Source organism: Psilocybe cubensis, chromosome 13 (assembly GCF_017499595.1).
Source record: "Psilocybe cubensis strain MGC-MH-2018 chromosome 13, whole genome shotgun sequence".
Classification (NCBI taxonomy): Eukaryota; Fungi; Basidiomycota; class Agaricomycetes; order Agaricales; family Agrocybaceae; genus Psilocybe; species Psilocybe cubensis.
The window spans coordinates 2,027,534-2,042,638 of NC_063011.1; the positions used below are offsets into that span (position 1 = coordinate 2,027,534).

The following is a 15,105-nucleotide window of genomic DNA, read 5'->3' on the forward strand; positions in this document are numbered from 1 at the left end:
ATTCGAAGACTTTCGTCGTCTATATTTGGTAGAAGGCCATAAGCGCCGATTGCATATTGAACGATTGCCGCCATCATGAGAAATGTTCTCATCGCAGTGTCTCCTAATGTAACGCAGGGCACCCAGCTAAGTGTTAGTCAATTACGCACATAGAGACACGAATCTATGGCAATGCCATACGATGTTCGGAACACTTTAGCAGTACCTTAGCATGGAAGATGGAAGGGGAATAGGGAAAGGTACTGTATATCGTAATATCTCATAACAAAAAATTTTGCTAATATCCGAACTCTTCGCTCTGAGTCGCATACAATATGAATCAGAGCGAAGGAAACTATGAAGATACACGAATTTTATACTACATTGATAACAAGTTACAGGAGCATAATCAAAACTATTGATACATACAGGTAGGCATGCGTGTGTCGTTAGATATAAGATCTAGAAATAAGTGTCGCTACGTAACATGACATACGTGGTGTAGTTAAGTGCATCGGACAAAGCCATCTGAGGTTATTTGTCCGAAATGTCACAGCTGGTGCTTGGGCTGTTCACAGAGCGGTACAGCGATGGCGCAGCCATATAGTGGGAGGTCGTTGATGTAAGTGCCGTCATCCAGGCTGTAGTGTTGCCATTCCGATAATTAGAATCGCTCAGTGTAGTGAGGTGCAAATTTCCAGTCTCCGAGTCTCTGGCGAAGTTATGCTCAGAATTTTCTGAGGAGGGTAGTTTCCACATCTCGAGAATAAGGCGGGAGGTCTTGATATGACTATAAGCGGGGACAGAAAGAAAGCCAAAAAAAATACTCACTCCGACAGAAATCAAAGTGTAGTACCATCTGTTGATAACCATGTTAAGAGCTGAACATAAAGGGTGCTTAATCAAGGTAGAAGACGCACGATATCATTGCCTCACCCATGCTCTCATCCAAATAGCTAAAGAAATTGTAAACCATTAAAACTGCTATGAGAGCTGCAAATTTTTATGTTAGATAAATACGAAATAAAGGGATAATTCAGGCGTAGGCGTACTGAGGACAAGAAAGCAGCTTGCGACTCCCTGTTGCAACACCATGTTTGTGAGAGGTGACCGCACCCTTCTCTGACGCTGCTTTGAAGCTAGTTCTAGGAGTGTCGCGACTACAAGAACAATTTGGGCTAAACCCACTCCAGTCCTGACGGCAATGATGCTTGAGCATTTGGCAAAGAAACTAAGAAAGTTGCCATACCCGAAGAAATACACGCTTTTGTCGTCCGCTCTCAAAAGACCACACCCAGACATTGTCGACATAGACTGAATGAATAAAGCAGTTCCACATATCTCGAGTGTAAAGGAGACAAGAAAAGCGACAAAAAGAAACCATTTTGCTTGCGCGATGTGATGGTAGAGCGCATATACTGCATTTGTCATTCAATTGTGTCAATGTTCCTTATTTCAAAAGGCGTACCTCTGAGAAAGAGTACAATTTCCAAAAGCACCAGCCCTACTTGCGTAAGAGACGATTTAAAAATGAACATGCCAGGACATATATTTTGGTTTGGGGTGTCTCCTTGAGTGTGGAAAAGAAGTAAAAGAACTTCATTGGCGCTAAATACAGCAAATAAGGCTATTTGTTCTGAAAGGGTAGAACGTCTGACTCACATCTGGCCCAACAGCAAGAGGTAACGCGAGCAAAAATATATCAACTTCACAAATCTAAACCTCCCTCTGTAACTCTTAATAGCATGAGATTAGATGAAGCACATATACAGGGAGCAGCACGAACCTCCACAGATACTCCACCTCATCACCAAAGCAAATCATTGTATCCCAGAACTGAGCAGCCAACGCTGCAACTGATAAGTAGAAGCGTGCACGGTTAGTGGCATGGACACAAACAAACGGTGTTACAATCACTCACCAGAGGCCAAACTGACTGGATTCGTCATGGGGTGCATTCTGTGTTGCCAACTAACCTCGTTCAAACCAAGAAAGAGTAGAAATTTGGCGCTCTCGTGAGTCCCCGCCGTCGGTTTTATGACGATCGCCGCATGCCATCAAGAACCTAGTGCTGTCGAAACTGATCCCTATGTCTTCTGTGTCACAGTATTCCCCTCGGCGCAATGATCGGGTACTAGGTGCAATGATGTTATATAATTATAAGGACTACAGTTTATGTCACTGAGGTCCGCTCCCGGGTATGGCATTCATCGAGCATGAGTTTGATGTCAACGGGTTTGTCGTGTTTTATTTTTTGAAAAAATTCAGACCATTGAGACCTTGGGGACAGTATTCTATAGTGTTGAGAGGTCAAGAATTTTGTTGGCCACTGTTCGACGTCAGCGGTGTCTGACTATGCCAGCCACTAGCTGTGTTTAGAGTGCTTGCCCTAAACTACTGACGGTAGGGACAAGCGGACTTGGCGTTCTATAATTAGACTAGACCTCCTAGTCGACCTGGGGCGTGCTAGTGTTGCCTAATTTAACACAACCCTCCATGCTCAAAACCTGCCTGGTCAGCCCAGCTGAGCGCATATGGTCTTCAATCTGTTTCCTCTACCACCAGAAGCCAGCTTCCTCGATACTTGTCATGTCTGTTGAATCATTCGCAATATCAGTAGTTATTTACAGCGAGAGTTCTGGCTTCGGAGAACGATGACAATTCGATAAAAGGCCTCGAGAGAGTCACGTAGAGTGCAATACGTATCTCAATTTCCCCCGCGGAGTCGTTCCACGCCAAATTTTATTCTGTACGTTAATATTCTACTCTCGTTAATCTGTGGCTGAATATCTATGGTGACCCACTGTCGACGCGACACTGACTCCACGTTGCATCATACTTAGTATCTGACTGAGGATTTTTTTAGATCCTCATATAATAATGTTGTCAGATTTGAACCCAGGTAAGTATATTTCCACGTCTTAGATGAAGAGGGCATTATTCAAACGATGTCCGTGATTCGCTTGACACAGAATCGGGTCCCCTCGCCGGGCGATGCAGTAAGCAAATGACTTTTGTTCTTGATATCTTCAGGGGTCTGACTATCTGAGAAGAATCTTCGGCTTCAACAAGGAATATAGGCAATTCGCGAATCAACTGTGAGTGAATTCAGTGTACACTACGACGCAGCGTGTTCTGATTGTTTCTTTTCAGACGAACTCCCTGGTACTGTTGTGTCTCTTCGTGACGGTTGGCAATGGACATGTCAGAGTGGTGCTGTCGTCGTACGCTCGTCATAATCTCGAGCTAACACAATGGCTGAGCAATCCTTTTCACATCAGTCGGGCCTTCTTGCAGCAGTGGCAGGGCAATTCCTCGGCTTAGTTCGCTCAGTCGCTGCAGACAATGCATCATTTGAAACGCAGTCCTTTCTCCTAACAATGTGCTATGCTGCAATCCTGTTCAATATCAGTGCCACAATAGGTTCATTCATTATAATGGACAACCTCGGTGAAATGGGGTTCCGTGCGTCGTGCAAGGCGACCGAGTTGGACGAGGTCTCCGACATGGGCCTGGGGACATTTATGACGAGCCAGGACGGGTTACTGATCAAGTTCGGCGCGAGTCCGGAGTGGAAATGGATGTTATACCACTGTAAGCTATATTCTTCTGTGTTGCATCTGCCATTATTGATCATCTTTGCTGATTCGGATGGCGCGGCGGCTGAACATGAATTGGACAGGGCTTTCCTCCTTTTACCTCGGAATTATATGCCTCGTTATCGCAGTTCTAAGCTATGTACTTGTCCAAGATGCGCTCGTGGTTAAAGTCATCACGTCCTTGATCGTCGGACTCACCGTTCTTCCATCAGCGTATTTTATATTTGTTCGCCCTTTTGTCCATTATTAGGGGAATACAACGTCGGGACGCGCTTTTACATTTAGTTTCTTGATTGTTTATCTTAGGATAGAATAGGCACATTTATATTCTCCGATCATGCTTCAGTGTTATATGGCCTTTGTGCGGCGCTCATGCCTCCAATCCAGCATAGAGAGTTTCCTCCAACTGCCCAAATAACTTAATAACTTCCGGATCGCGACTCGGCGCAAGTTGTGTTCCAAAAACGACTGAAATGCCAGTATCCGGGTCAATGAAGAAATACGATCCCGCCCAACCTGACCCTATTTTATTATTGATACATTGATTAGAATTGTGCATACTGCTTAGTCGCCCTTGGAAGACTCACAGAATGCTGTACCCCGTTTACGGCGCTTAGGCCAGTCAAGAGAGCAGACCGCAAGTCCTACACTCCATTGACCTCCGGGAAAGATTCTAGTGAAGAGATCCAGACTCTTCGAACCGGCTTCAGTCAAAGTAGGTACGAAGAGCTCTTTTGCAGTTTCTTGACTGATGATGCCTGTAGAGATTTTTCCATCTGTATTTGTTATATAAGATTAAACACATCCAAAAGAGAAAACGATGTCCAACCGCGTAGTTGATGAATGTGGCGGAGAAGTGTCAAATAGTCTCTAAAAGAGCAGTAGATCCCAACTCCACCCATGAAAAGGGTGACTATTTATCATTTTCAACGCTTCGTAAAGGTAGAACAAGACGAAGGTGTACTTACCGTTCTGTGGATCCCGCTCAATAAGCTTAAGTTGGTTATTCCAGGGCACGAGAGTTCCGTCAGCCTCGCGATATGACATTGTAATTTCCTTCTCAATGATTTTGGGGGTGCGAAAGAACGACGAGCCCATTCCCAGAGGTCCAAAGATAGTCTCTTGACTGTGGAAGAATTTGTTAGCCGAATTAAAAAATTGGAAAGGCTACCCGACATACAGGTGCTCTTCCATAGTTTTTCCTACAATTTTTTCAACGATGAAGCCGAGAACGTCAGCGCTGTATCCGTATGCAACTGTGCCCGTGCATTTAATGATTAGTACAACTCGAATGTCAGGGAACAACTCACAGTCAGTTCCAGGCTCAAATTTAATGGGAATTCCGGGGTAGTCTCCCTATATTGCAAAGGCAATGTGCGTCTGGAATTCGCGATAGTCGTGGATACTTCCGTACCTTCAAAAGCCTGAAGAATTCTGCAAATGGATCCTCAGCATCCTTGTAGCTATTCGTATAAGCAGGTGGAAGGTTTCTAGTTGGGTCAGGGAATGGCGGATAGAATAATCCACTGGAGAAGTTCAGCAAATGTTTTACGAGGATGGGGCTACTCGCTGGCCTGAAAGAAGGGGATGGTGACAGAATATCATCCAAAATGACGGGTGTCGCAAATTCCGGGAAGAAATCCGAGACTGGGGTCTCTTTCCCTAGCTTTTCTTGTTCGATAAGTCTGAGAGCTGCGAGCTACGAGGGTCAGATAGTTGAGATCTACAAGGGTGCGTTATACTCACATGTACAATAAACTTGGTTTGGCTGCAAATCCAGTAAACGCTATCTGGCGTTATCTCTCCGCTATTTGGATCATCGATTACTTTGAATCCCGTGGCGTTGAAGTATATTTCCCCATCTAAATTAGATGCTCCAAAGACGAAACCAGGAATTTTCTTCTCCTGGGACGCTCGAGCCTGGCAACCTATGATCAGCTTGAGATCGAGGAATAGAGAAGAACATACAAAAAGGTTGTCCAAGGCCTGTTTCCCAGATTCCGTTAATTTGGCCATCGCGATCTTAGTTTGTAGGAAACAGGAGTTTTGTGTGTTCGATGGCAATAAGTGGTGTTCTTATATACGCCACTGCTACCCTCGGTTGCCACTAGCTTCCACTAGGTGTGAATCTGTCAGGGAACATGACCGGATGACCAAAGGAAATTCAGAGGGACATAAAGATAGACTGAGGACAACATGACCTTGTAGTCAGCAAGAGAGTGCTATTTTATCCAACACCTGTTTTCCAATGAATACCACGCTATAAATAGGGGCTTCGTAATGAGAGCGTGACTCTGTGACTGACGCGTCTTTGTCTCACGTGACTGCTTTGCTTTGCATGGAACGAATTCGAAAGTTTGTATCGAATGCACTCACCTTACGCTTAGCGTTCACCGGTCACCCATTGCAGCGATTCTTCTCTTGTAAGCTGTTTAGCTATTTAAAACAAAATGGAATAAAATTTCACGTTATAAATTTCTCATTGCAGAAAAATGAAATCAGCTGTCCCAAAAATTGTCATCCGACCACGAGCATCTTCGGCACGCAATGCAGCTACGCCTTCAGCTGCTGCTACACCAACGAGCGAAGCAGGCTCCGCCCATGAAGAAGATGGGGAAGATGTAGAACACGACGAATCCAACGCAATGGATGTCGACCAGGAGAATCTGGACGACGATGCAGGCTCAGGGTCTGAAGACCAAGCCGAAAATGATAGTGTCTCAGGTCGTGCCGCTACCCGACCAAGAGGCAGGCCGAAAGGGAAAGGGAAGGCCGTTAGCAGTGGAACAAGTACTCCTCGTGCCCGTGGTCGAGGTAGGGGTCGTGGTCGAGGCAGAGGACGAGGCGGAAATTCTCTACTTATCAGGCTACCAAAACGGAACGATGACGACACCGACGCGGATGAAGGAGAGGATGCGGACGTCGAGGGAGCTGATGCAGTTGATGATAACGACGCTGAGAAGGAAGCACCTATCGGGGGAGGGAAACCATTCCGAAAGATTCACGGAGAGGTCTATGTTATCGACGGGGATGAATTCATAACGCCAGATAATCCAAAGGGAGACGAAAAGATTGACAAGTTTGGAAACCTTCTTGGAGGTATGTATTCTTGATGTTTGTACGTACTCTTATATCTGACTCTTGAGCTTCAGGTCGTCGATTTAAAGCAGCTACATTCATTCTTCCCAATCGGCATCCACAGAGAATGTATATGCTTGCCATTGATGCTGCTCGCACATCTGGCTTCAGGGACTCACTATACTACTTCCGTCGCAACCCCCTTGCCTTTAAGCTCAATGCCACGCAACCAGAAAAGGACTACCTCATCGCTGAAGGAAAGCTGGGATCACATCTCCGTACAAGAAGTGTCACCCTCGTTACAGCAAGAAGTGCATTCAAACTACACGGAAGTAAAATGGTCATCGGTAGGTTTTCAACTTGGTGTATTTGATTACAAACTGTTTGATAACTTTTCTAGACGGTAGATGGGTAACGGACGACTACGACGAAGAAAAGGTTCTAGAAGAGCTCGCCGAACGGGGTGCAAAACCCGGAGACCTCGTAGGAGAGCTTCCAGATCCCAACGCAGGGCACCACAACAATGAACTGTCTGCCTTGAACGCCAGTGCAACAGGTGCATCCAGCAACAAAAACGAACGTGGCGGTGGCGGTGGCGGCATCTACCGTGCTGGCGGGCCAACCACCTTGTTTGGCGGAAGTGGATGGGGTCCGTACAGTGATGGACCGTTGAACGCTGTCCGGAAGAGTCTACTATCACGCGACGGCGTGGACGAAGAAAACTGGATGCTAATGATGGCCAAACGGGTTTCCGAAGCAAACGAAGACTGGACAAAGCAGAGGAAAGAGAACCTGAAAGTTGTCGAGGGTGTAGATGGGTTGGTAATGGGAGGTGCATTGCTACCTCCTTCCGGTCCCACTCAACTTCCAGATGTCTCCAAAAAATGGAAAGAAGAGGAGGAAGACGGAGACGAGACAGGAGAAACAAATGATGGGAATGTAACTATCACGGATGCTGCGATGCCTAATTCAAAGAAGCGGAAAGTGATGTTCGAGGATAACACACCTGTTGTTGGTGTGTATGAGCCTCATGGAAACCTTATACATTGTAAGTTTGTTTGAATCTGCGTATATGTATCATTAAACTAAATATTGTTCAAATAGACCGTTCCGATACCCAACCGACTAGGTGTCGGTGGGAAGCTCTGCCTGACTCAGCCACCAAACGACGCGTAATTGGGGGTACCAAAGTGGGCAATGGCGCATGGGCACTGGCATGGGTGGATACCGTGATGGAGTTCCCAGATCCTTCGTCAGAACTCACTACACCTGAAGCGCAATATCGGGAGAAATTGATAAAGGAGGTAGAGGCATCCGGAGAGATGCCAATAGATCTCACGTAATTCCTTTGGTGTCGTCGTTGTTATTCTGTTCATTTCTGTATTTTTATGAGGCTAATGATTTTAAATGTTGGAAGTCCGGACCATTAAAAATCAACTGCCGTCGAGCCTAACAATTCATATATCTTTGGCCATTTCTCCCTTGCATTTTTCGTATGCATGATCTTTGGAGGAACCTTACACTTCGAATTTGTATTATGAGGTCACAAGGGTTCCGAAAAAATGTGCCGCAAACCATGGAGGAATGGTATCAGTTGTAGGAAGCTGTACTAGGGTAAAGCCTTTCATTTCGACAGGTAGTGGTACATATCACCTAGATGTCGATTCTATCAATGTTTTGTATCACCAACTGACAGTCATTTAGGTCTCGGTTATCCATTCAGCGGAACCGATGCGAGTACTTTCCATTTTAAAGTACTGACTCGCTTTCGTTCCGCCAGTTTAAACCCATCACTGTTAATAAGCTAATACGAAGCTTCAAGAGTACGAAAATAGCTGTATCGGTAATTGCATCCGGTGTGGGATATAAAGACGCAAGGGCTTCTCAATTTATGCACGTTCATCAAGCTTTATACCCCTACTATTATCAGCATACAAGATGGTATCTTTGACCACTAGTGGAAAGAAGCAACTCGACGACCTTGTTGTAAGTTTATCAGCGACGATCATTTGGGGGCGATGTACTCACTCCATCCACTTCTTCCCACAGGCCAAAATCATCGAGGAGAAGAAGATACCGGGCTTTGTTTTCGGGGTCACTTCATCTGACGAAGAGATATACTTTAAGACGGGAGGTTACAGAGTTTTAGATGACCCCGCAAGTGGACCAGTAGTCCCAGACAGCATTTTCTGGTTATGCAGCCAAACGAAACTGATCGCCCATGTTAGTCATCTTACCGAATGTCGAGACTAGGATGTCATCGTTTTATCACTAACATCTCCGACTCAGATTGCTGTCCTTCAGCTCATTGATCTGGGAAAGCTTTCTTTGGATGACCTTGTGTCGGACTATATACCAGAACTCGCCAACCCAGTGGTTCTAGACGACATCAATGTAGAGAATTCAGGATTCAAGCCTGCGAAGACGCCAATCCGCATCAAACACGTCTTGAACTTTTCGAGCGGGCTATTCTACATCCCTAGAGTAGGGAATCCTACGCATCTATCTGGCCCGTATTCTAGCAAGCCTCATAATCAAGACAACCCCATTGGACATTTCCTTTCTCTCATTAAAGTATATTCAATCCCTTGGTTCTTGTACTGCCACAGAATTGATGATTTCGGTGCTAGGGTGATTTGCCTGGTATCCCTCTGGCTTTCGAACCTGGCGAGAGCTGTATGTCAAAATTCACTATCTTACACAATGCAAAACACTAACAGGCTGGCAGGGATATATGGTTGGGGCTCGGATATAGCAGGATTCGTTGTAGAAAAGGTCACTGGGAAATCCTTGGAACAATACCTGTACGTATCAGCCCTTGCTCGTCTTAGCGTTTACTTATTCGATTGCACCAGCCAAGACAACGTATTCAAGCCATTAGATATAAATGCGTCATTTTATCTCACACCAGACCTTAAAGATAAGCTGGTCGAACTTTGTTACAGACGAGATGGAAACCTAGAGCCCGGCTCCAAACAAACCGAAGAGGTTGTTATTGAGCGCGATCCAGCGAAATGTAAGTTATTGTTCTTTGTTCATCGCGTGTGTATAATCCCTCTCACCGCTTTTATCTCAGTAAAGTTGCACCTTGGAGGAGTTGGTTTGTATTCGTCACTTCAGGGATATCTCAATCTTTTGAGACATCTCTTACAAATTAAAGGTGTGTATGTCACATAATAAATTTACCTGTTGTCATTTTAATGGATCCCCCAAAGCTGGTAGCGCCCAAAATCCGATATTGAGCAAGAAATCCGTCGACTCTCTCTTCGAGGGGGCGTTGACCGAAGCTGGGGCTAAGAATATAACCTGGCTCTCGTCTGCTGTAGATCCTACTGTGCCAGCTACTCCCATTCAGTGGAGCACTGGGCTGGCAGTCTGTGAAGCTGATTGGCCAGGAAAGCGTAAAAAAGGCTCTGCTTACTGTGAGTATCACAACATTTTCACTTTTGACTCGTCTCAAGATTTATTTTCAGGGGGAGGATGGGCCAACCTTAGCTACTTCATAGACCCCACTACAGGAGTCGCTGTAGTCTTCGCCACACAGCTTGTCCCTCCATTCGACCCTCATGTACAAAAGTATTACGCAGAGCTGGAGAAAACCCTCTACCTAGCACTCGGAAATTAAGGGACATGGATGATATTATTGGAGGTCTGACACAGTTGATACAATATCAGGGTCAGAAATTTAAACCCCATCTCTTTATGTATAATTCAAGTTCCCAAATCAGTCTACTTATGTAGCTGTACAATCTCCACTCGCAATGATACAGAAATTGTGTATATCGTACAAGAGTGCCCGAATATTTAGCAAGTTACGGCACGGCGCTTGCTCTAACTGACGACCATCAAGGGATAGGTTGGCTGCTAAAAGTCGAAGTTTTGCTTCTTCGATTACAGTAATCCGTCAAAGTATTACTATAATTTTAATGCTGTGTGGAATGATGGATTTATTTATGGCTTTCGCTTTTATTGTCCAAAAAGAGATCTCAAAAACTTAAGCGCCCAGTGTTCCACTCAGAAATTGTCGTTATCATTTTTTATATTTACAAATTGCAGATCATTATAGAAGACTATTTAATGGCGGCCCTGCTCTTTTACCATAGACCTTTGCCATATTTTCAAGGGCGCTCACCCAAGATCTAGAGGCACTGGCTGTAGTATGGGTTGGAGACCTTGCAAGAAGATCCCGAAGCGCAGGCAGTGGGGCCAGTCCAGCCTTGGCCACCGCTGTAGAAGAAATGATGAGCTATGTAATTGACCTGATGAGATAAAGTTACTTACCATTGACCGTACTTGGTCTGGGTAGCAGCGGGAGCGGGAGTGGTGGTGGTTCCAACGGGCCTGGTGGTGCTGGTGCCAGCAGGAGCACTGGTGGATCCTCCGCCAGTGGAAGAGCTGCCGGAGAAGGTCGATCCGATGTCACCGAAGCGGATGTTGGAGAAAGTGACGGAAGAGTTGGCCTCGGAGCTCTCAATGTCAGTGGGGACACCAGAAGTGGTGGGGCAGGATCCACGGGCAACACCGGGCGCGGAGGGGTCAGCGGTGGTGGGGTAGTCACTGTCGAGCCAGAGCATGTTGACCGCGTGGTCATCCCAAACGGAGAGGACGAGAACCATTCCGGTAGCCATACCCTTGCCAATGCCGGCAAGTCCACCCTTGTCCTGGAAGCTGGTGGTGTCGCCGAAAGCAGCCTTCTGGTCGTCGCAGAACTGCTCGGTGATAGAGTTGTAGCTGGAGGACATTCCTGGAACGTTGACGTTGGAGTTCTGGATGACCTGGCCGTTCTGGACGTAGATGCGGCGGATCTCCTTGAGGTTACCGTTGGCGGTACCGTCGTCGGTGATGAATTGGGTGACAACGGTGAACTTCTTGGTGGTGTCGACGGTCTTGCCCTGACCGTAGAAGTTGGGGGCGCCCATGCGGTAGGAGTTGAAGTCACAACCGTCGGGGTCGCAGACACTGCCGTAGCGGTCGTCGCTTCCACCGCAAGCGTCACCTTCGCAGCGAGATTGAGCACCAGTGGTGCATGGGTGAGGAGTGAAGGCAGCAGCGTTGTTGTTGGCTTCCCAGATATCCATCTCGTTACAGCAGGTACCGTATTGACCGGTTCCAGCGTTCACGTCAGAGGAGGAAGGAGTCCATCCGACAGAGTTGGCCTGTAAAATAGTAGTGTGAGGACTGGACGAGATACGGTCGCTAATTAATTATGCACGTACAACACCGTTAATGAACTTGATGTCACGGGGGCACTGAGAGTCGCAGTATCCAGTTCCGTACTTAGCGCCGGCCTTGTTTGTGGGGTACTTGGCCATACCACCATCAGCGTCCATTTGAGAGAAGTAGAGGGCACCGTTGAGACCGCAGGGAAGGTTGGAAACGTCAACGTCGAAGGTGAACTCCTGGTTGAGGAGCTTGAACATCTGGTAAGAGGTGTCACTGGCCATCAAGTAGACACGGGAACCGATGTTCTTCTGGGCAGAGCTGGTGACGAATTTGAGAGTAAGGGCGTTACCGCTGGTGGTGATACCGTAAGTTCCAGAGTAGTCAGCACCGTCGAGAGCGCAGTTGGCAGCGCAAGTGGTACCATCAGGGCAAAGAGTCGCGTCCCAGGTGTTGCCAGTGTAGCAGTTGGTGGTGTCCTTGGTGCTGTGGAGCCAGCGCCAGTTGGAGTCGAGGACGACCTTACCGGAAGACTGAGTTACGCAACCACCGCTGGTTGTGCACTTTTGCCAGGGGAGAGCTGGGTGAGTCTCCGTGGTGAGGGTGCCGACCTGCTGACCACATGCCATGGCGATGAGAGAGAAAGCGACGAGAGCGGCTTTGTTGAACATTTTGGATTTCCGAATGCCTGTTAACCTGAAGGTAGTAGACCGGTGCAGTTGTGGAACTGATGAGGATATTGGAACATTTGAGGTAGCTTTTATACAAGAAACAGACGGCGAATATCCGGTATAGTTGAAATATGATATCAGAGAAACGCAGGAACAAAATAGACTGATATCGTTGGAGACACAGGGTTGGAATCTCTTCGGAAAGGACAACAAAGCACAGTAGAATACGCACGCCACTTTGAAAAGGTCACGATGCTACTGAACTCCCCTGAACAACAGGGTGTTATTGCCACGAAGTAAGGGTAGAGCGTCACTGAGACACAGCTGTTGTGATACCTAGATTAGACTGTCAGAACCGGTCATAATGGAAGATCTAACTGGTTTCTCTGAGACGGAGAAATCTCTAATGGCAGCCGAAGTAAATGCGGAAAGTCAAAAACGAGAATCATGTTTGTCTCGGAACATAGGCAAAGCAGATGCATGGCAGACCGTTTAGAGGAAAGCCTCAACCGACTTGCGTAGAGTCGAACGTTGAAATTTGAACGCGCTTAAGGTCTGACGACCCTGTAAGTATTCTGTGCTGCCCTGTACAGGTCGTGGTGAGATGGAAGCATATGTAAACTCAAAACGCCAGTCAACTCCTATCACCGTAGTTCCGATCATGCTTCGCAGCAGTTTATATTTAGAACTTGAAGAAAGCACGTGAGTTTATTTCGGGACCGCCGACATGCCGTGTCTATTTTTATCTTTCGGCCTCCGCCACGTACATTGGCAATTCACACGACGGCGGCTTGCCGTTAAATACGTCCGTGTTTTGCCGGCATTTTTTATGATGTTTTGGAGGGCGTAGTAATTAGGATATCTGTCAAGTTTCTCTGTATCATATTTCGGACTGTCACACTGATCCAGTCGACCGAGAAACAGTCTTCTACATCTCCAGTATACTTTTTATGGAAACAAAAAACTGTAATACCAAGTCAATCTGCGTGACGGTCCACTAAGAGTGACGCTGAAAAACTTGACAGATACTTTATTCCAGCCAGAACACCAAGGAACGCCGACAAAACACGGACCTGAATTTGAGCACTTGACAGCTGGATGCCGGTCGCCATACGTCACACGATAGGCCAGCTGTTTCACAAACATAACACAGTACTACTTCAAAAAGTTATTACTAACTTAAAAACCATTTTTACTGGACATACTTTCCACAGATTGGTACGACTAGCCCTTTTGTTCTACTCGTGCCAATCCTTCGTGCAGCGGTACCATAGAAATGATATTGAATATCCGGATATTATCCTTGCGATTCATCTGAGCATCTCCAGCTGATTGATTGCTTGAATCACACCTGGTGCAAGTGGCCACTCTTCGGTAGTTTTTGCCAACAAAACCGCCTGGCTAAAAATAAACGAAGAATGTGACTATCCTTATGTCATAGGCATCTAATGTCTGTTCGGAAAAATTGAGTAAAGTCAGTCGTCAAGCTTGCTGAGCAAAAAGGTAGTGACAATAGACTTAATGACGGACTGAATTATATTAAAAGTTAAATATACAGAACATGTTGGAGAGGGTAGTGGACCTACAACAAGGACAAGACATAATGGGCAGGAATATAATACAAAATACGATTTTACTACCCCCGTCAACAACGGGTAGGTATGCAAAATTCAACACCTTAGTCAAGAGGAAATTTACACGCCCATTTTTCTCATACGATCGGCTTCCGTAAATGCATGCGACGGAGCGTCAATGTTTAGTCGGTCTTCGGAGGTCTTACAACACAGGCACACAATATTTACGACCCTCTTAACCACAAAGGAGACACCTACACTGTCCACTGAGGCGCTAAAAGTATACGATGACATGGCAAAACATCGACTATTACTGAGCAGAAGGATATTTCGGTATAGGTATACTGGTAACATAGGTCATCAAGGCTAGCATTCGCTGTAAGCTGTGGGTCGTCGCTTAGATAGCTTACCACCACTACAGATACCACAACACGTTGCAACGGCACATCTTCACAGCACACTGTATTATGTGGACCAACCATTTAGCACGCCCAGTCATTATGACCCAATACAATGGATCGCAGCCTGCGGTGTGCAGGAGACCTCGATACAATACTTCCTCGGGTAGGCCGTGGAAAAAGGAAACTAAATCAACATAAACACCTATTCTCTTAGCGCACCTCATTTTGACCATTCTCATTGTTGATTACATTCGACTGAGATACAGCGAACTGCTCCTAAACCTTTCTGGAATGTGAGTACACAATATCCACATTCGTCCATCCGTACGATATTCACGGCCTTCCGCCTCGACGCGGGTGACGGTGGTCGTCAGTCTTCCGCGGAGCTAGTCGATATTTTGGGAGATGATCAGAGCTCGAAAGGTGCTGTGAGTTGTAATAAGAATAGGAATGAGCCATGTTTTCAAACTTGATGAAGATCGCATCGTTATTAATGGTTTCGAAGATCGCCAAGCAAACACTGTTCTTTCATTCCCTCGACGTTTATTCGATTTCATGGATAAACCTAGCCACTGCTATTTCCCCAGGATTCCCCGGGGAGCATCCAAGCGCACGCAAGTCTGTTCTACTACTAGTGTTATCT

At 46.3% G+C, this 15,105-nt stretch overlaps 6 protein-coding genes across 6 annotated transcripts; 3 read left to right on the top strand and 3 right to left on the bottom strand.

Annotated features, from left to right (window-relative positions):
* Positions 1-513: 513 nt before the first annotated feature.
* On the bottom strand, positions 514-1,937 carry JR316_0013339 (uncharacterized protein; the record flags this gene model as incomplete). Its single annotated transcript, XM_047898948.1, has 9 exons — positions 514-759; positions 811-838; positions 900-972; positions 1,032-1,174; positions 1,229-1,397; positions 1,448-1,587; positions 1,642-1,707; positions 1,766-1,835; positions 1,901-1,937. The coding sequence occupies 9 exons, from the start codon at positions 1,935-1,937 to the stop codon at positions 514-516; spliced, it is 972 nt and encodes a 323-aa protein (XP_047742496.1).
* Positions 1,938-2,859: 922 nt separating this feature from the next.
* JR316_0013340 (uncharacterized protein) lies at positions 2,860-3,863 on the top strand (the record flags this gene model as incomplete). Its single annotated transcript, XM_047898949.1, has 6 exons — positions 2,860-2,881; positions 2,952-2,978; positions 3,033-3,077; positions 3,133-3,203; positions 3,261-3,573; positions 3,829-3,863. The coding sequence occupies 6 exons, from the start codon at positions 2,860-2,862 to the stop codon at positions 3,861-3,863; spliced, it is 513 nt and encodes a 170-aa protein (XP_047742497.1).
* An 85-nt stretch (positions 3,864-3,948) lies between these two features.
* JR316_0013341 (Acyltransferase calJ) lies at positions 3,949-5,594 on the bottom strand (the record flags this gene model as incomplete). Its single annotated transcript, XM_047898950.1, has 8 exons — positions 3,949-4,100; positions 4,166-4,354; positions 4,547-4,704; positions 4,759-4,834; positions 4,889-4,934; positions 4,993-5,277; positions 5,325-5,498; positions 5,547-5,594. The coding sequence occupies 8 exons, from the start codon at positions 5,592-5,594 to the stop codon at positions 3,949-3,951; spliced, it is 1,128 nt and encodes a 375-aa protein (XP_047742498.1).
* A 476-nt stretch (positions 5,595-6,070) lies between these two features.
* JR316_0013342 (Chromatin structure-remodeling complex subunit RSC7) lies at positions 6,071-7,999 on the top strand (the record flags this gene model as incomplete). The annotated part of the gene is made up of 4 exons (XM_047898951.1): positions 6,071-6,677; positions 6,731-7,003; positions 7,057-7,704; positions 7,761-7,999. The coding sequence occupies 4 exons, from the start codon at positions 6,071-6,073 to the stop codon at positions 7,997-7,999; spliced, it is 1,767 nt and encodes a 588-aa protein (XP_047742499.1).
* Positions 8,000-8,594: 595 nt separating this feature from the next.
* JR316_0013343 (Lovastatin esterase) lies at positions 8,595-10,281 on the top strand (the record flags this gene model as incomplete). Its single annotated transcript, XM_047898952.1, has 9 exons — positions 8,595-8,642; positions 8,706-8,879; positions 8,946-9,230; positions 9,287-9,332; positions 9,385-9,460; positions 9,512-9,672; positions 9,733-9,816; positions 9,872-10,078; positions 10,130-10,281. The coding sequence occupies 9 exons, from the start codon at positions 8,595-8,597 to the stop codon at positions 10,279-10,281; spliced, it is 1,233 nt and encodes a 410-aa protein (XP_047742500.1).
* A 514-nt stretch (positions 10,282-10,795) lies between these two features.
* Positions 10,796-12,487, bottom strand: JR316_0013344 (Exoglucanase 1; the record flags this gene model as incomplete). The annotated part of the gene is made up of 3 exons (XM_047898953.1): positions 10,796-10,883; positions 10,938-11,812; positions 11,873-12,487. 3 exons carry the CDS (start codon positions 12,485-12,487, stop codon positions 10,796-10,798), a joined length of 1,578 nt encoding a protein of 525 aa, XP_047742501.1.
* Between the last annotated feature and the right edge of the window lie 2,618 nt (positions 12,488-15,105).